The sequence below is a fragment of the Monodelphis domestica genome, chromosome 7 (genome assembly GCF_027887165.1).
Source record: "Monodelphis domestica isolate mMonDom1 chromosome 7, mMonDom1.pri, whole genome shotgun sequence".
Lineage (NCBI taxonomy): Eukaryota > Metazoa > Chordata > Mammalia > Didelphimorphia > Didelphidae > Monodelphis > Monodelphis domestica.
The window spans coordinates 230,954,836-230,975,469 of NC_077233.1; the positions used below are offsets into that span (position 1 = coordinate 230,954,836).

The 20,634-nt window shown below is 38.6% G+C and overlaps 1 protein-coding gene across 5 annotated transcripts in view; it reads right to left on the minus strand.

The window, feature by feature from the left end:
• The window catches only part of REXO5 (RNA exonuclease 5), a 57,059-nt gene that overhangs the window by 11,210 nt on the left and 25,215 nt on the right, over window positions 1-20,634 (minus strand). For all 5 annotated transcript variants that reach the window (XM_007498214.3, XM_007498215.3, XM_007498213.3 and 2 more), the window contains exons 7-15: window positions 20,530-20,618; window positions 19,345-19,460; window positions 10,271-10,409; window positions 10,031-10,125; window positions 9,150-9,252; window positions 3,490-3,629; window positions 2,208-2,328; window positions 1,403-1,513; window positions 1,103-1,240 (exon numbers count right to left, since the gene is read on the minus strand). In XM_007498214.3, coding sequence (XP_007498276.1) covers window positions 1,103-1,240; window positions 1,403-1,513; window positions 2,208-2,328; window positions 3,490-3,629; window positions 9,150-9,252; window positions 10,031-10,125; window positions 10,271-10,409; window positions 19,345-19,460; window positions 20,530-20,618 — 1,052 coding nt within the window. The remainder of the gene's footprint in view (window positions 1-1,102; window positions 1,241-1,402; window positions 1,514-2,207; window positions 2,329-3,489; window positions 3,630-9,149; window positions 9,253-10,030; window positions 10,126-10,270; window positions 10,410-19,344; window positions 19,461-20,529; window positions 20,619-20,634) is intronic.

Sequence of the window (20,634 nt, forward strand, 5' to 3'; positions counted from 1 at the left end):
ACTGACCCGACTTATTTCACTGAATCATTATAAAGACAAAGTGAAATAATAGGTCCATAAAGACCAAGTAAACACAAAAGCAATATAGACTTGTATACTATAAAAAAATTGTCAGGGGCCAGTGGTCCTAGCTCAGTTAATGTAATCCCTTAATCTTTGGTAATTGCTTTTTCTGCAGGTCTAGAGTTGTTATGAATGCCAACAAAAAGGAACATAATATCTCTTCCTGGCTGTAGAGAGCCTTTCTTCCCAGTTCCCCAAATGTCATTGATTCTTGGCAGTTATTCAAAGTACTGTTTCTCTTTCCAGTGACAAAGGTACAGAGAGAGAGGCAAGGTAGAGCACTAGATAGACCTGGGTTCAAATCTTACCTCCGACTCACACTGGCTATGTATATATCAACTAATCTCTCAGATTATGTAAATTACAGAGCAAAGTGCTAATTTCCATTGGCAGAGGAGTGTTTTATACCACTGAATCTATAGGCTTGATCCAAAAATCCAGGAAGATTAATACTTTTGTGTAGCAATCGTCAAGCTAAGTGTAGTAAGTATAGTCTATTCTCAAGGCAGGGAAAATGTTGCTTTGAAATTTTTAAAACCTTTTTTCTTTTTTCATTTTCTCTATAATAAATTTATAGAACTAGAAAATTAGATGGGACTTTAGAGGCATCTTAATCTGAAAAGGCTATTTTATAAATAGTGATCTGCTTTTTGTTTAAATATTGTCCAGACAGGGAGGTACCTGCCCCTTCTTGAGGTGACCCATTCCACTTGTAGGTATTATTGCTCTAATCGTAAGGAAGCAGTTACATTCAATGTTCCAAATTGGTTTGCCTTGATGTCACAATAGGACCTCTTTTCAAAGCATGTAATAACAAAAAAAAAGTGCCAAAAACTCATCCCTTGAAGCCTAGCTACATTAAAGCTGTATCCTTTCATCTTTGACATAGAGAAGAGAGGTGGAATCAAAAGTCTCTTTCACTAGGACTACGGCTTTTTATCTGTGAAAGGAACCCAAGAATATCTCCATCAGATGTTTCATTTTGTTTCTGTCAACCTGTCCCAGTAGTGGCTGAAGGACAATTCTGTTTGTTCTTTACCTCATCAGTTTCAAGAATGACTTCCATTGAATGGACAGGGCCAAAGCTTGCAAACAACTTCTTCAAAGGCTTGAGGCAGAAATTTTCCCCAAATGGTCCTGCATATACTGTTGACATCTCTGCCCACTTGATTTTCATCTATAGAAAAGACAACAAAACAAAATAAAAAAAGGGGGGGGTCAAAGGGAAGCAGGAGTGCAGAGAACTAAAGCCCATAAAGTCACCCTCAGAAGAGGCACTAAGTTTTTTTGATGAGATCCCAGCACCAAGAGAGTTTGGTTCAGTGAATGAGCCCATTACCTTTTGATGCATCTCAACAGTAAGGCTGGGGGAAAGGGGATGTGGGCACTGTGAAAACTGGATGATGCTGAAGGATGACAAGGGGACCTCTGCTTGGGCTTGCTCTAGAACCTGTAAGAAGGACAAAGCACTGAGAAGCAGGGAATGGTGGAGATGAGCCAAAGGCCCCAGACTATTGATCATCTGAAGTGAAATGTCTGAGACTTTAAAAAGGAATAGCCCATGGTGCCAGAGTGTAAAGAAGAGAAGGGTATTCTTTGGCTCATTTCCATTTCTCAAAAGTAAAACTGCTGGGTGGAGAGCAATGATTGACGGTATGCCCTTGTAGTCAAAATGGCCAGCACTGTTTTATTCAACAAGTTCTTTAAAACATTTTCTGAGACAGCAGAACTAAAATAAAAATACTGAAAGACCTGAGAGCGGACATGAAATCTCCTTCATGTTATCTTAACCATCTTTCTTGGCCACATCACTGTTACTGTCATTGATGGAATAAAAAGCTGCCTTTCTGACTACATACATAGAGAGGAAGTATGGAGGAATAAATACGGTTTGGGGCTTTATGGCTGCAAGGGTTGTTTGAATCCTGCCAGGCATGGGCTGTGCACTCCTGGGCAAATCATTTACTGTCTCTGATCCTCAGTTTCCTCATCTGTCAAATAGCTGCACACCCTCCACAGCAATTTCTTAGGAATCAAATAATAGTCTACATAAAGCACTATCCTCCTCCTCCTCCTCCTCCTCCTCATTATGACAGACAAGGTATTCTCGAGGAGGTTCTCAGTCTGGAAAGGCTCTCCCTTACCTCCTCATCAGAAGTACACAGAATACTTCGGCAGAATCTGGAAGATGTAAATGCATTGCCACCTGCCTTCTGGGACAGGAAAAGGAGCTTCTGACCAGTCAAGTCCAAACATTCTAAAATACTAAAGAGAGAAAGAGTGACAATGAAATGGGGAGGGAAGGAATGTCCCTCTGAAGCCCTAATCAGATCCCAGTGATCTGATTGTATATGCTATTGCCTATATCAAAATTCCTTCTAAAATATGAATTGACATTTTTTCCCATCTAGCCGATGTGACAAGACTTGATCATGAGGAACTGAGAAAAGAGTACTAAGTAATCAAGGGGCTGACAAGGCCAATCTTCACTTTTTCTTCTGTCTTTACTCCAATGCATTTGAATATGTGACTTTTTGGATGGCATATAATTTGGGAACAACCACTGGATGTCAATGGACACAGACAGAGAAATGTATTTAAAAACACATATACTGAACTAACATTTTTACCTTTTTTTTAATATGGCAGTATTTTATGAGTATGCCTCCTTCCCTTAGAATAGAACCCATTCTTGTAACAAAAGTAAAACAACTCAATAACATTATAGGGTCTGATGTTATATACAACATTAAGTTCTTATAATCCCCCACCTCTCCACTGAGAAGATGGCAGAGATGTTTCAGGATCTGTCCTCGGGGGCCAAACTGATGATTATCAATACTCTAGAGTTTGGCTTTCTTCTAGAATCCTTTTCATTTACATTATTGTAGTTACTGTGCCTTTATTCTATGGGTTCTGCCCAAGTCATTCTGCATGAATCTTGATAATCTCTTAAGAAACTGTTTTCAGGGGATAATGATAGGAATACAACTCCATGGGTTAAGATTTAAAGCTTGAGATCATCTAGTTCAAACCCCGTATTTGGAGGAAATGGAGGGTGATAAAGGTACCCAAGGTCACAAAGCCTGTAAAGAAAAGATTCAGGATGTGAATCTGCATCGAACTAATTCCAAATCCAGTGCTCTTTACTTTTGTTCAATGAACATGAATCTATTTGTTCTTCCTCCACTGGCAGAGGGGGAAAAAAGAAAAAGAAACCCTAGTAACAAATACCCACACCAATCATGTCCAAAATCACTTCCCTGCCAGGAGGCAGATGTAATGTTTTATTCATGGGTCCTCTGGAATCAATATCCTTTCTAAGATTAAACCCTGCCTCCTGACATATTTGGAAACTACAAAGGGGAAAAAGGTGATCTCTACCCTCATGCTATTTCCCATTTGCATAAGGATTGAAAAATTTACCCAGCATTCTTTTGCCACATAGCATCAGTTGAAGCTTCTTTATTGGGTCCACTGGGGCACAAGGGCAATGTATTTTTCTGTTTTGGACTTGCCAACGATTGTTGAGAGTGAACTGCTGTATCTAGCTTCATCTCTGCAATCTTGAGGAAAGAAAGAGTGGGAAATCCACCAGTTTCTTGGGTGTTTATTATAAAACAGTTTCCAGCTAGACAGCCTGCATTTTTTTTAAACAAAGAAGAAAAAAAGAAAAGGTGGGGTGGGAGGGAGGGATGGGTAAAGCAAACTAGAAAGGTTCAATGGATGCCTTTCCTTTTTCAGATGCTGGCCTGACAACTCAACAGATGGTTGGTTTCTAATTTGCCTAGCCAGAGATGCCAATCTGTCACAAGAAGCTCATGCTGTTACATATGTAAAGGAAATGCCAACGAAGGACTGAGTGAAAAATGATGCCAATTTTGGCTGGATCATTACTCTATAGTTAGTCACTTAAAATGTATTTTTGCACTGAATGTGCAACTGAGTCTCCAGGAGAGGAAACTGCTTCTCTTAGAAAACATAATAAAATCCCAAGTAGACTCACTTTTATAGTGTCAGAAAGAAAAACAAATCTTATTTTGCTTAATACCAGAAATGCCACTCTGTCCATTTTTAATATTTTAAAACTTTTCTGTTCTTGGGAATTGTTAATGAGTTACAAATGTGTATTTAGCCTAAAAAAATCTTCTGGATTCCCAAACTCCCATTCTTAAAACTTTATTGGTATCTTTCATTTTACATCATCCTTTGCTTCTGAATATGTACTTCCCTTTCCAGTGAGCCATTCTTTAAAATAAAAGAGGGGAAAAAAGCAGTTCAGCAAGCCTGATAGGGTAAGCAACATTTCACACCCATAGTGGTACCTCTGTAAATAAGGGAAGAAGGTGAATTTTCTCATCTCTCTTTGGTTTGGCAAGGAGTGAAATGGGACAGAAAGAAGCCAACAGTCTATAGAAAAGATGTCCCCACATGAAGAATGGAAAAGGTTTGTGTAGGTACCTATGAAGATTAAATTTAAGTCTCCTGATTGTGAAAATGAAAATACTTAACTCTCCCCTAATTATAACAATGAAAATACTCAACTCTCCCCTGACTGTTAGGATTAAATTGTAACCCCTGTCTATTTTTAGAACACAGTACTAAAAAGTTTAGTATGGAGATCTACCCATTTTTTGATTTAATCACCAAAGGTACAAACACCCCATTTTACACATTGAGTGGGAAAGGTCTGTGATCCACTTGTGTGATAGTGGATGAAGAATCAGAATCGACTGCCTTTTGGACAGTCCTAAAACAAATTGTCAACTGTGATTGGTAGACATAAAATTAGGGGAAGACACAGGAAGTGATGCAAAAGAAGCATCTTGAAAAGGAGCTGTTACTTCCTGTGAGAGGGAGTTCTTCATTTTTTGGAAGTAGAGACTGGAGGAATTCTTCATTCTTTGATCAATTATTGGACTGACACGTGGTGAGTGAAAAGCTGACTCAACTGCTGGATTTTTCTGAAAAATCCTTTGGAGAAACCTACTCTTGAGAGACACTTCCTGGGTCCTTGCCAAGGCTGGCTGAAACTAGGAGTAAATTACTTAGTGCTCAGGCTAGATATTTTACCTTATCCTCTCTCTGATTTCTTGCTTCACTCTTTCTACATTTTGTAAATAAATTGTAAATAAAATCTCTTTGGAATTAATTAAATTCCTGGCAACCACACTCTTAAAATATAAAATCCAACCCGTTTAAAAATAAACCCCTTTTCCCTCTTACATACCCAATTATGTGGTTTAGAAACTCTTTCTCAAAAGTCTGGCCCTAGGTGGACCACAAATATGTGGATTCTGTCAAATGAATTTATTTTTTATACAAGATGGATCATCATTCATGACCTGGGATATATACTACTTTCCAGGTTACTCTTAGATGAGCTTTCACCTTTTCTTGCTCAGTGGCTTCCATGCCACTTTCTGGGCAATTCAACTCTATACCCACTCAACTGCTCCCTAAACTGACTACTGAGTGCCCTGGCTTCCTCTAAGTCCCAAATGAAATCCCATTTCCTATATGCAGTCTTCTCTAACCCTTCTGAATTCCAGTTTCTTCCTCTGGTTATGTCTCTTATTTATCCTATATATAGCTTGCTTTGCATAAATTTATTTATATGTTCTTTCCCCTATCAGGTTATAAACTCCTTGAAGTCAAGGATTGTTTCTTGCCTCTTTTTGTGTCCCCAGTACTTAGCATACAGCAGTTCCTTAATCAATGTTTATTAATTAATTGACTTTTTGAGGGGACTGTCTTGCTTGCTTTTTTTTTCATTCACTGAGTTTTATTAGTTTATTTTACAGTACAAACATTTATATTACTCCCACTTCATGAAATCTCTATAGCAAAGTAATAATAATAATAGTCACTCCATCTGAAAGTATATATAATATTTCATATATGTATGTAATACCTCTCAGCTATTAAAAATTTTATTTTTTCTTCTTCCTACCACTATTCTAATGGGGAATTCTTTTTCTTTCCTATAAACAAATATGTGTGGTTAAACAAAACAAATTCCTTCAGTGGCTATATAAAAAAATAAATATCTTGTGCCATAGCCTAAATCCACTGTCTCTCTGAAATAGACAGCATGTCTCATCATCAGTTCCCTAGAATCATGAATGATCATTTTATTCATCTTTGTTCTTATAGTTTCCAAAGTTTTTTTTACAGTGATGTCACTGTATAAATTGTTCTTATTTCACTCATTCTATTCTACATCAGTTTCTAAAAGTAGTAGTGTCAGACCTCAAACTATAATACAAAGTAGTAATTAGTAAATAAATAAATAATTTAGAACTGGTTAAAAAGTAGACTGACCCTTGGAACAGATTAGGTACACTATACAGAAGCAAAGTCATTAAATAAGCACAAAGAATTCAGCTACCAGGATAAGAATTCACATTATTTGACAAAAATTGCTGGTTAGATTTAGATCAACACCATACACCATATAAAAAACACCTCCAAATGGTTATGTGACCTATATTCAGATGGTTCAAGGATCCTATAAAAAATTACCTATCAGATCTATGGATAGGAGAAAGGATAGGAAAAGATAATCTCAGGAATAAAGAATGGTAATAGAGATCACAGAAGATAAAAATGGAAATTTTTGATTATATAAAAAGTTTTTTGTATATAAAAACCTAGTGGAGCTAAGAGTAAAAAGGGAAACATTTAACTGGGAAAAAAAAACTTTGCAGAAAGTTTCTCTAATAAAGGTCTTATTTTCAAGATGTCTAATGAACTGATTCAAACTGAAAGGAATAAAAGCCATTTTATAACTGATAAATGGTCTAAGAATATGAAAAGGCAGTTCTCAAAGGAAGAAACAAAGGTTATCTATAGCCATATTAAAATAATGTTCCAAATCATTACTAATTAGAGAAATGCAAATTAAAGCAATTCTGAGTTTCTATCTCACACCTATCAGAATGGCAAGGATGGCAGAAATGGAAAATGATAAAAGTTTCTGAGACTGTGGGAAAACAGATACATTAAAGCACTGGTAGTAGATCTGGAGGTGAGTATAGTCAAGTTTTTCAACAATGGAGGAGTGACCATTAAGAAGAGTTATCTGATAATGATACTTTGGATAGCCTGGAGGGAGAGACTGTAGAGAAAACTAGTAAGAAGAAACTCTTGTGATAGTTGGATGGTAGCAATACATATGGGAAGGAGGGGACAGATGTGAGTGTTTCAATTCAAGAAGTACGCATAATATTAAGTACGCATAATATAGGAAAGTTTTGTGAATAACGCTGTAAAAACAAACAACTTTGAAAGATTTAACACAATGGCTAGACAAAATGATGAAGGAATTCTCCGATAAGAGCCTGATATCCAAAGTATATAGGAAACACTCTCTACATACATATATACACACACATATCCCACTTCCCACCTCCCTGACCACCATTGCCACCGCCACCATACATATATGGGAGGGAGAAGGGGGAGAGACAAAGCTAGCTAACCAAGAGGGGATCACTTTTCCCTCCCCTGAACCACTAAGTTCCACCTTCCTGTCCATTGTCCCTTCCCTGCTCTTTACCTGGGAGAGAGAATAAAAAGGAGGGATATATTGGGAAACTAAAGTGACAGAAAATCAAAACACATTTATGCCAATTTTTTAAAAAATAGATGATTTTCAATTTCAGCTTGATCTGGTCACTCTAGTTTTAAAAAGCATTAGTATTAGTTACTGTCAGGGGTATCCAGAATACCAACTTCACTGTCCTCAGACCCATTTCTCACTTCCCAATGAGGGTGGGGTGCAGCCCTTATCAGGATAAGGATTCCTGGGACTTTTAACCGCCTTGCAACTACACACCCATGGGACCTCTACTTTTTTCTACACACCCAGCATTTAAAATTCCTTTATATGTTGTTGTCTCCCTCAATTGGAAATGTAAGCTCCTTAACTACAGAGACTAACTTCTGCTAGTTGTGTTCTTGGTGCCTGGCACCTAATAAGTGCTTACTAAATGATTTTAAATTAATTAATCCAACTAACACAAATTCATAAGATCAAAGGATGTTCCCTAAAGAATAAGTGGTCAAAAGAACTGGTGAAACAATTCTCAAAAGAACTGAAACTTTTAACATTTATATGAAAGACTGCTTCCAATAACTAGAGAAGTGCAAATCAAAATAACTCAGAAGTTTCGGCTTACACCTAACAAATTGGCAAAGATAAGAAAAGACATAATTTTGGGGGCTATGGAAAAAAAAGGCACACGAAAAATTGAACAATGTGCTAACCATTCTGGAAAGCAATTTGTAATTATTCTAAGAAAGTAACTGAAATGTCCATACCCTTTGACTCGGGGATTCCAGTGCTGGGTGTACACTCCATTGAGGCCAATGACAAAAAGAAAGGTCCTATATATGCCAAAATATTTTTTGTAGAAGCACAAAGGAAAAAAGTAGTAGCAGTAGAAGTAAGAATTAGAAAGCAGAAATAAGGAACTAAAAATAAAGCAGCCACACTTTTTGTTGAGGTAAAGAATTAAGAGAGACAGTAGATGTCTACCACTTTAGAAATGGTTAAACATACTGTGGAACATGAAAGTAATGAATGGAATATGTGATGCAAGAAATCACAAATATACAAAATACAGAAAAGCATCGGAATTGATGCAAAGGGAAATATAACTAGGAGAACAATATATATGACAATGATGATGTAAATGGCAAGAACTCCCCAAAATCAAAACTGAATGATAGATATGTAATTATTAAGTTCAACGCTGGCCCCAAAGGAATGCTCCTCCTTCCCCTTTTTCTAAAAATAGGGGTCTATATTCCACGGGAGTGGAACAGTACCTAACATTTCCAATTTGGTTGACATATGAGTAATGTTTGCTGAACTCTTTCTCCTCTTTTTGGTAAAAGATGGCCCTCTGGGAGAGTTAGAGGAAGGAAGGATATATTAGGAAATTGAAGTGATATAAAATCAAAACATGTGCATACCAATTTTTTCAAAGAGAGAATGATTTGCAACTTCAGCTTCATCTGGTCACTCTAGTTAAAAAAGGAAGTAAATATTAATTAAGTATAAAATACTGAGTACTCACCTTCCTTGGGCCATGTTTGATAAAATACTGAGCCAGTTCAAGAGTTGCAATAGCATCTTCTGTGGAATCGTGGCCAACCCTGTCAGGGCACTGTATTTCCTTTCTAAAGGAAATAAGATTAAAAGAAAGCTTATTAACTCAGAATCACAGGCTTACACTTGGCATATAAGGTTTATATCTGTGTAGTTCTTTCTGGCTGATGCTTTTTCCTGTGTTTTCTGGCTGCATGTGGAATCTTAAGTGATTCACATGAAATAACCAAAAAGGCCTATGTCTACAGCAGGAATGTCAACAGATGCTGCTTGTCACAGTTTAGGGGCTGAAAAAGGTGGGATTTTGAAATGTTTTGTCAACTTTAATACTTTTTTTTTTCCAGCCAACTCAATCATAGTTCAGTTCCTTGTTGTCTCCCCTAAAGGGTTCCCAAAAGATATGTGTGGTACTAAGCACAAGTTATTTAAAAAAGAATACAGAATGAATGGCATACATCCCTGATCCATTACATAAGGGCAGGGCTGGGCTACAGAGATATTAAATTTGAAATCAAGCACATTTTACTTCTTAGGCACTATGGTATCATGGACAGAGTATCAGGTATGGAGTCAGGAAGACTTTGGTTCAGATTCTACCTCAGACCCTTACTAGTTCTATAACCTAGGCAAGTCATTTAACCTCTATACGCCTTAGTTTCCTTAGCCGTAAGAAGAAGATAAAATTAGCACAAGGACTAAACAAAATAATAAATGTAAAACACTTTAAAAAAATGTCATAGAGTTCTAAATTTGAGCAACAATTACCACTAGAGATATATTCCTTTATTTGAATGTGTCAATATAGGGAATTATAATCATGTAAAACAACTCAAACTATAATAAACTTACCCTAAAACAGCCTTGGCTAAGAACTTGAGCTTAAACCTTCGTCCCAAATCTCTGACAAAAAGCAATGAAGTGTCAATAACATTGAGATGTATCATCTGTGGAGGTAAAATAAAAAACTTACTTAACCTTGGAAAGTAATGGGTAAATGGAGGGGTCAGGGAAATGAAAAAGGTAGAGGATAGGGACAGTATAAGGCAAAAGATGTAACAGAAAAATTGAGACCCAAAATAAGATACACACTTGTAAGGCTTTAAGGTCTGCATTTAAGGAATGGCCCACTAATACCGCATCTGGTGGGAGCAGCTTCTTTAACTTGACCTGGACATCTCTGAGTCTGGTTGTCACAGGTTTAAGTATCTTCCGTGTGATGCCTGAGAACCTTTCCATAAAAGTAAAAAGATGGAGGTCACAAGAGTAGTTGGATTCCATCCCCCGAGAACCCAACCCTGAAATATTTTCTGAGGAATGCATTATTACCACAGGAATTATACTTATAAAGAAGATTGTAAGACATTATTTTTAATTAAAAACCACTAAACACTGCTTATGAAGTTTTGTTTGACTGTTTCAAATATTACATAAGGGATACTCTTTTTTGAAAGCCATGGCTACCATCCTATCTCTCTGACTAATCATGTTCACTGTCTCTTCTATTTCTTCTATCCCTAAATGCAGGGTTCTCCCAGGGCTTGTTCTTGAGTCTCTGATATTCTTTATCTATAATTTAAGCCTCAGCAATTCCACCTATTCTCACAAGTACAGCCTCAAAATAACAAAAATGTCACATTGTCCACTTTCTTTTTGATAATACTTTATTGGCTCCAAAATCAAGCACATCATGTGACACCTGTTTAAGTACATTAATTCAGAATCTTGGAGATATTCATAAGTGTACTGATCCTAAAAATTTTTTGGTAAAAATTTGTATTTTCTAACTGACAGTTTAAGCTTTAAGATTAACTCAGGAACTCCATGCAATCTGACCAACTGCAATCTTCCAGAAAAGGAATCTGGTTACATGGCATAACCCAATCCAATGCTGGTTCCTAAAGAATGACTATTATGAGATTTCATGGCAAAGAAGGTAGCAATTTCCTGCTGGTCTAAGTTCACAAGAGGACTATAGGGACGTCTAAAAGACGTCTAAAAGACGTCTATAAGACGTCTAAAAATGAGTCAAAGAACTTTTGGTACAGAAATATAATTGACACAATGCAGTCCAAATTTCTTCTCTATGGACTTTTATATATCAGCAAAGAAAATCACTTAACTTCACAAATGCTCTAGGCCTCTTCTTATAAAATCTTCCATCAAGGAGGCAGAGCCAAGATGGCAACTTAGAAGCAGCAAAAGCTGAAACTATTCTGACCATCCTTTTAAATCAATCTTATTATAAAAGCACCTCAAAATAACAGGAGTCAAAAGCCAACAGCAAGTCAGAGAGAGGAGACTCTCTTGCAGAAAAAAAGTTGAAAGGTAGGCAGAGTTGATTTTCATGGGATAAGGGAGAATTGGAAGTAAACTTTACACAGAGGAACACTGGCTGACCCCCACCTATTGCACCAAGTTCCAAGCCTGGGCATAGGCCAACTTCAGGACCCCAGGGCCTTTCCTACACCAACAACAGAATACCCACACACACACACACACACTCCTTGATGTCCCAAGCCTTGGTACCAGACTACAGTGAGGCATAGGGCTTTACCCTTTCAAGCCTGCCCTGGGGTGAAGCTCAAGCCCCAGGGGAAAATAGCTCAGAATGCTGAGGCCTATAAGCCATCAGCAAAGGAGACAGAATCAGCAGCTTTTAGAACTCCCTGTGGTAAAAAAGGGGCAGGAAAATGAGCAAACAGCAAAAGAAACACTTAACCACAGAAAATTTTTTTGGAGACATACAAGGCAGAGTTAACAGGGGATAGTATAGTAGTAGTCTCTCGGTGACCGAGAATGACTATTGTCTTTGTGCAGTTTCATCTACGGTGTACCCTTATGTGGCTTTGGAGTCCAAAGGCTGAGGCGCACAGTTTGTGGCACATGGGGCCTGGGACGCCAGTTGTTACGGGAGGTGCGGGTGTGGCCTGGTGTTGGCGTTCACGCGCAGCGGCAAGACGTCGACGTCGCTCATCTTCAAAGGTGGTGGCGGCATGGTTAATGTGGGTTCACCAGCTGCTTCTGTCAGAGGCAGCGAGTTCTAGTTGCTTTGGTGTCATGCCAGCCCACTTCAAGTTGGACTTTAGCTGATCCTTGAATCTTTTCTTTGGTCAGCCTTGTTTCCTGAGTCCAGCTGACAGTTCACCCTAGAATACCTGTCTTGGTATTCGCTGTGGGTCCATGCGGATGACGTGTCCAGACCATCATAGCTGGGTTTTGAGGACTATGACTTCGATGCTGGTGGAGTTGGCTCTGTCGAGGACGTCCTGGTTGGCGATTCGGTCCTGCCATTGGATCCTCATGATTGACCAGAGAGAGCGTTGGTGGAATTGCTCCAACTCCTTCATGTGCTTCTGGTACAGTGTCCATGGCTCGCAACCGTACAGGAGCGAGCTGAGGACCACTGCGTTGTACACTTTGAGCTTCGTCGCAGTGCTTACACCTCTGTGTTGGAGGACTTTGCAGCGCAGCCGCCCGAGTGCCTGGCTGGCCTTTTGGATCCTGGCATTAATCTTGTGGTCTAGGGACCCATCGTTGGCGATGGTGCTGCCCAGGTACTTGAAAGTGTTCATGTTAGAAAGCTGCATGCCGTCGATTGTAATGCACGGCTGGTTAGTTGGCCTCTCTGGTGCAGGTTGGAACAGCACCTCTGTTTTGCTGAGGCTGATAGTCAGGCCAAACAGTTTTGTTGCGGTGAAGAACCTGTCCACAATGGTTTGAAGATGATTTTCTTGGTGGGCCATGAGAGCACAGTCATCTGCGAAGAGAGCTTCCAGGATGAGTCTCTCTGTTGTCTTTGTTTTTGCAGTCAGGCGGCGAAGGTCGAATAGTGAGCCATCCAGTCGGTATTTGATGTAGACGTCCAGGTCTAGATCCATCATAGCATGTCGTAATACTTGGGTGAAGTATAGGCTGAAGAGCACCGAAGTGAGGACGCAGCCTTGTTTCACGCCATTGGAGATATTGAAGCGATTGGAAGTCTCTCCACCAGATAGGACTTCCCCTGTCATATCGACATGAAAGAGCTGGATCAGTTTAACGAATTTTACTGGGCAACTGAGCTTGTTAAGGATCACCCACAATGCATCCCTGTTCACTGTGTCGAATGCCTCTGTCAGGTCTATGAAGACAATGTAGAGACTCAGGTTCTGCTCAAGGCATTTTTCCTGCATTTGCCTCACCATGAAGACCATGTTGATGGTGCTACGATCTGGTCGGAAGCCACATTGTGATTCAGGCAGGTTCTGCTCTGAAACAGATGATAGGAATCTGTTGAGTATAACACAGGCAAGGATCTTTCCAGCAATGGAGAGTAGTGAGATACCCCTGTAGTTGTCACAGGCTGCTCGTGTGCCTTTGTTCTTGTATAGGGCTACGATGGAGGCATCTCTGAGTTCTGGGGGCATGTCTTCCTCTTCCCATATGCTGGTCAGCACTATGTGGAATGCCTGGAGCTCCTTTCCATTTAAGGCCTTGTACACCTCGGTTGGGATCCTGTCTTTACCGGGTGCCTTGCCTGTACTCATTTGTTTAATGGCTTTTTGGACTTCCTCTATTGAAGGAGGGATGTCAAGTTTTTCAATGGTGCAGTTTTGGGGGATCTGGTCAAGGGCACTTTGGTCGACTAAAGAGGGTCGGTTGAGAAGCTGACCGAAGCATTCTTGCCACCTGTTGCTGATGCCTTTTTTATCTTTTATGAGAGTGTCACTGTCAGAGGAGAGCAAGGGAGTGGTGGTGGGTTTTAATGGCTCATAGACAGTCTTGAGGGCACTGAAAAATTGTTTGTAGTTTTTCGTATCAGCAAAGCGCTGGATTTCTTCTGCCTTTTTTTCCCACCATCGGTCTTGCATCTTCCTGATCTCACATTGTGCCGTGGCTTGGAGAGACTTGAATCTGTCCTTTTTAGGAGCAGAGTTTGGGTTATTTTGCCTCTCCATAAAGGCTTTGTTCTTTTTGCTCAATAGGTCTTCAATAGCAGTGTTGTTCTCGTCGAACCAGTACTGGTGTTTGCGTTGTTTGGGGCCTAGGACTGCCTCTGATGTTTCCTTCACTGCGTCTCTGAACTGGTTCCATTTCTCGGTTGAGCTTCCAGTGAGCGGTCCCTTGGCAGACAGCTTGTCGTCCAGGCAGGACTGGAATGTTTGCAAATAAGATGGATCCCTAAGACGACTCACGTAAAATGCGTGAACTGTCTAAGCACGTTTTGGATGGCAAGGCGCAATGCGCATTTGTAAAGTCGCTCTAACCAATCAGTGGTCTGTCCAGCATTCAGCTCCTCTCATGGCTCTGATGATCTGTACATCCTGGATGTCTCACCGGTGTACAATGATGTAGTCAATGAGATGCCACTGTTTTGATCGTGGGTGCATCCATGTTGTTTTATATTTGTTCGCTGTTCTGAACACAGTGTTCGTGATGGTGAGTTTGAACTCTGAGCATTTGCTGAGTAGCAGTAGGCCACTGTTGTTAATTTTGCCCACACCGTGTTTGCCGAGCGCTCCTTTCCATCTTTCATGGTCCTGGCCAACAAGGGTGTTGAAGTCTCCCAGTAGTATCAGCTTGTCATTTGTGGGCACTGAGTGCAGGACGGCACTCAGGTCAGAGTGGAACTGCTCAATGGTCTCCTCTGTGCTGGTCAGTGTTGGGGCATATGCGCTAATGATTGTGGCATACCGGTCTTTGCTGAGAGGCAAATGGATCTTCATGAGCCTCTCGCTGATGCCCACAGGCAAGTCTGGCAGCTGTTTGAGCAAACTGGTCTTGATAGCCAGGCCAACACCATGAATTCTGTCTTCATTTGAGGCTCTACCTTTCCAGAAGAAGGTGTATCCAGTGGTGGGTTTGCTGAGTGATCCCTCTTCTGGTAAGCGTGTTTCACTTAAGGCTGTGATGTCGATGTTTTATCGCACCAGTTCTTTACCGATTGGAGCTATTCTTCTCTCGGGTCTTGGGGTATTCTCTCTATCTATGTTCTGATGTTCCATGCTCCTAGTAGGAGTTTCTTTGTATTATGTTTTCTTTGTTTTCAACCGCTTAAAGGGATGACCCGCCAGCCGCGGTGTGCTGACCGGGTGTTTGTAGGGCAGGCAATGTTTGGGACTCCTTTTCTAGTCCCCTCCCTTGATTAGGGTGAGCAGTGCTGTCCTAGAGAGGACTGCTCAGTCGCCCAGGATGCTGCCAAACGTCCCTGCTGCCCTACAGGGCCGAGTGACCACTGGTCCTTGGGCCGCCTACGTGCAGGATCGTGACTACATCTGCTAGTGGTCACCTCCAACTGTTGAGTCGCCACTCCCCTATCGCCGCACGTCTTGAAGAGGGTGGACGGGGTTAGATGAGTGTGCACAAAGATACTTGTGCGTGAAGGAGATTTAATGGAAAAGTCGATGCACAGAGACAGTCCCACTCAGGGGACTGTAACAGGGGATGGTAAGATCCAAACAACCACATGTAAAACTTCAAAGAAAAATGGCAATTGGCCTCAGGTGCTGATAAAATTCAAAATGGAATTCAAAAGCCAAATAAGAGAGGTGGAAGAAAAAATGGGCAAAAGAAACAAAAGTAGTACAAAACAAGAAAACAGCTTAAAAAGCAAAATATGTCAATAGAAAGAGGCACAAAAATCTAATGAAGAAAAGAGTTCCACAAATAGAAAAGGAAAATCAAAATGTCATGGAAGAAACTCATTTTTTAAAAATTAGAATTGAGCAAAGGGGCGCTAATGATTTCATGAGACATAAAAAAATAGTAAAAAGAAAAAAACCCCATAAGATATGAAAACTGACCTGGAAAACAGATTCAGGGGACAATTTAAGAATTATTGGACTACCTGAAAGTCATGATAAAAAAAAAAAAGCCTAGACATCCTATTACAAGAAATTATCAAAGACAATTGCCCCGATTTTTTTTTTAAGAAGAGGGTAATATAGAAATTGAAAGAAACAACAGATCCATTCTTGTAATAAATCTCCAAAAGACAACTCCTAGGAACATAACAGCCAAGTTAAAGTACTCCCAGGCCAAGGAGAAAATACTGCAAGCAGTCAGAAAGAAACAATTCAAATATCATAGAGTCCCAGTCAGGACTACATAGGATCTGAGCAGCTTCCAAAATGAAGGATTGGAAGGCTTGGAATATGATAATCTGAATGGTAAGGGAACTTTGGGTTTACAACCAAAAATGACCTATCCATTAAAACAGAAAATTTGATGTCCAAATACAAAATTCAAGAGAAGCATAAGAAGATAAATAAGAGAGAAAAAATTGGTATTTATACCAGGAATTCAAGGATGGTTTAATGTTAGGAAAACTATCAGCATAATTGACCATATCAATAATCAAACTAATAGAAATCACATGGCTATCTCAATAGATGCAAATAAAGCTTTTGATGAAATATAGCATCCATTCCTAATGAAAATACTATAGGAATAAAACAGCCTTTCCCTAAAACAATAAGTAGTATTAATTTAAAATAGAAGCCTTCCCAATAAGATCAGGAGTGAAGCAAGGATGCCCATTATCATCTCTATTATTTAATACTGTACTAGAAATACTAGCTTTAACAATTAGAGAAGAAAAAGAAATTGAAGAAATTAAAGCAGGCAATGAGGAAACTATCACTTTTTGCAGATGATATAAAGGTATACTTAGAGCATCCTAGAAAATAAACTTAAAAACTAGTTGAAATAATTAATAATATTAGCAGAGTTGCAGGATACAAAGTAAACCTACATAAATGATCAGCATTTCTATATATTTCCAAGAAAGACCAGCATCAAGTTAAAAAGAAACTCCATTTAAATCACTGTAGAACAGTTATGGCAAACCTTTTAGAGATCATGTGCCATGCCCCATATCCAGAGACCACATGCCATGCCCTGCCACCCTACCCTGTGCCTCCCCACCCAAGAAAGAAAAAAGGGCTCCCATTCAACTATTGGGTAGAGGATGGGTGAAATGAAAAAACATGTCCTCAGTTTAGGTGAAAAATGGTCAGATCATTTCAGATCCCCTCCAGCTCTGCCACCTGTGAGCCACCCACCTTATCCTCTGTGAACTTTCATTGGGCTGCTGGAAAGAGGGGCTGGGGATGTGAGAAAATGCCATCTGGCATGGTGGAGAGGGGGAGGGGAGCAGCTCCGCCTGAGTCCCTCTATCTTTTTAGTGATGAATTCTTGGGGAGGGTGGCAGCACAGTAAATGCCCACAGACAGAGCTCTGTATGCCATCATTGGCACACATGCCATAGATTTGCCATCACAGCTCTAGACGATATAAAATACCTGGGAATCTACTTTCCAAGACAAATGCAGGAATTATATAAACACAACTACAAAACACTTTTCACACAAATAAAGTTAGATCTAAACAATTAAAAAAAATTGCTCATGGGTAGCCCAAGTCAAGATAATAGAAATGATAATCCTATCTAAATTTATTTACTTATTCAGTGCTATACCAATCAAATTACCAAATTTTTTTTTTATAGAATTAGAAAAATAACAAATTTAACCTGGAAGAACAAAAGATCAAGAATATCAAGGTAATTCATGAAAAAAAAATGTGAAGAATGGTGGCCTAGCAGAACCATATCTTCAACTGTACCATAAAGCAAAGATTACAAAACAATCTGATACTGGCTAACAGATAGAAAGGTGGATCAATGGAATAGTGTTTGATAAACTCAAAGTTCCCAGCTTTTGGGATAAGAACTTAATATTTAACAAAAATTTTTGGGAAAATTGGAAAACAGTATGACAAAAATTAGGTTTGAATAACCATCTCATACCCTATACCAAGATATGGTCAAAATGGGTATATGATTTAAACATAAGGAGTGACATTGTAAGTAAATTAGTAAAAAAAAAAATAAATAAATACTTTACCTGTCAGATCTATAAAGAAGGGGAGAATTTATGACCAAACAAGAGATAAAGAACATTACAAGATGTAAAATGAATAATTTTATCATATTAAGTTAAGTTTTTATACAAATAAAACCAATGCAGTGAAGATTAAAATGGGAAACAACAAATTGGGAAAAACTTTTTATAACAAAATTCTCTGATAAAGGTCTCATTTCTCAAATATATAAAGAACTAAGTCAAATTTATAAGAATCTAAGTCATTTCCCAATTGATAATGGTCAAAGGATATGAATAGGCAGTTTTCAGATGAAGAAATCAAAGATATCAAAAATCATATTAAAAAAGTTCTAAATCACTTGATCAGAGAAATGTAAATTTAAAACAACTCTATTAAAAAAACAAATTTAAAACAACCACCTCATATAAAACAGATTGGCCAATATGACAGTAAAGGAAAATGATAATATTAGTAGGGATGTGGTAAAATTGGGACACTAATGCCCTATTGGTGGAGATGTGAACTAATCCAACCATTCTGGAGGGCAATTTGGAACTATTCCCAAAGGGTTCTAAAATCGTGCATACCCTTTGATCCAGTAATACCACTACTAGGTCTGTATCCTTGAGAGTTTTAAAAAAAATGGGAAAGGACCTGCTTATACAAAAATATTTATAGCTGCTCTTTTTGTGGTGGCAAAGTATTGGAAACTAAAGGGATTCCTCTCAATTGGGGAATGGCTGAATAAGTTGTGGTATATGATGGTGAGGGAATACTATTGTGCTAGAAGGAATACTGAACAGGATGATTTCAGAAAGAGCTGGAAAGACCAAGATGAACTGATGCAGAGTGAAATAAGCAGAACCAGGAAAACACTGTATACAGTAATGGCAATATTGTGGAATGAACAAATGTGATATATTTAGCTACTAACAGCAATATAATGATCCAGGACAATTCTGAAGGACTTATGAAAAGAATGCTGTCCACCTAAATAAAAGCATATGATTTATCACTGGTTTATTTGGGTATAATTTTATAATTTATTTGGGGATTTTGGTTTTATAAGATTACTCACAAAGATGAATATGGAAATGTTTTGCATGATAATATATATATATAACCCAGATTGAATTTCTTGCCAGCTCCAGGAGGGGGAAGGGAAAAGGGAGGAACACAATTTGGATCACATAACTTTATGTGGAAATTTGTTATTAAAATAAAATAAAATAAATCTTCCATCAATTCCAATCTGTCCTAAGTTGGGGAAAGCTACTAGTCAAATTGCAATTTTTCACCTGGTGAGGTAGTTCAGAATCTTGTTGTCAGGTTTGACAAGTTCGTCCATGACACAGTGACCTTCAGCATCAACCAATGACACTCGGGTGAGTTCATTCCCATTTGGTGTAAGGCACTGAAAAACAGAGGACAAAGTGAAGCTACTGTACCCATGTGGCCCACTGCTTCTTCCTTTCTAATTATGACAACCTAGTCTGCTTATTTTTTGGTTACCAAGGTAAGAAAAGTCAAATCAAGGAAGAGTTTCTGAAAATGGCATTCATGAAAGTCAGTAAGACACAACTTCATTGTGAAGGCAGTGCTGGAGGAAAAATAGGAAAGAGAAGAGATGCTATCTCCCTGAATACCAGGGAAAGGGATGCCTGGTGTGTAATGGGAAACTATAAACAGAAGGCTCCAAGACTATTTTCTGCTCTCTATTCTGTAGCTGTAAACATATCTTCTTGCAATAATAGTAATGCTAATAGGCAGGTTATAAAACTATAATTATTATCTTTGTAAAAAACTAAGAAACTATTCAGGATTTTAATTCAGTTCTTCCTGATTCCAATGCCACAAACCATAAAACAGAAAGCTCTCTGCAAAAGGATAAAAAGAAATAAATATACCTTTTGTGGTTATTTTAAAATAATTTAAAAAAAAATAAAAAAAATAAAATTAAAAAAAATAATTCAGATGTGTAGCTGAATGTCTACTGGAAACCAGCACTACGGTTTTTTGTTTATTTGTTTTTAAGTATTAGCATTAGTAGTCTCTACCAAGAGGTAGGTAGTATAAATATTAATATTCTTACGTATAAAAGGAAAAAATGAGAGGTTTAAACTTGCCTAGGGTCATATAACCAGTAAATGGTGGTGTCATGACTCTGAGTTTAAAGACTTGAACTTACCAGACTGTAATCTTTGTATTTCTGTTACCCACATGGTTTTTGAAAACCCAATACTTTGTATTAAACCCCAAACATTGAAAAAGTCTTGCTTCATTCTATGAGTGAAACCCTGTCCTTTGGGAGGACATATATTTGTTTTTTTCCTTTTAAAATACTTTTCCATGTTTACATGATTAATTTTCTTTCCCTCCCATCTTTCCTCCCTCCTCCCAGAGCCAACAAACAATTCCACTGGATTGTACAAATGGACATCTATTTCTGAGCACCCATTATAGCAATAAGATTCATATCATACCATTTCACAGTCTAGGCCAAAAAGGGGACTGCTGTCGTTTACTGGACCAAGACATTCAGTGGGAATGAAGTTTTTACAGGTATCTAATCCTGGAGATAAAACAAA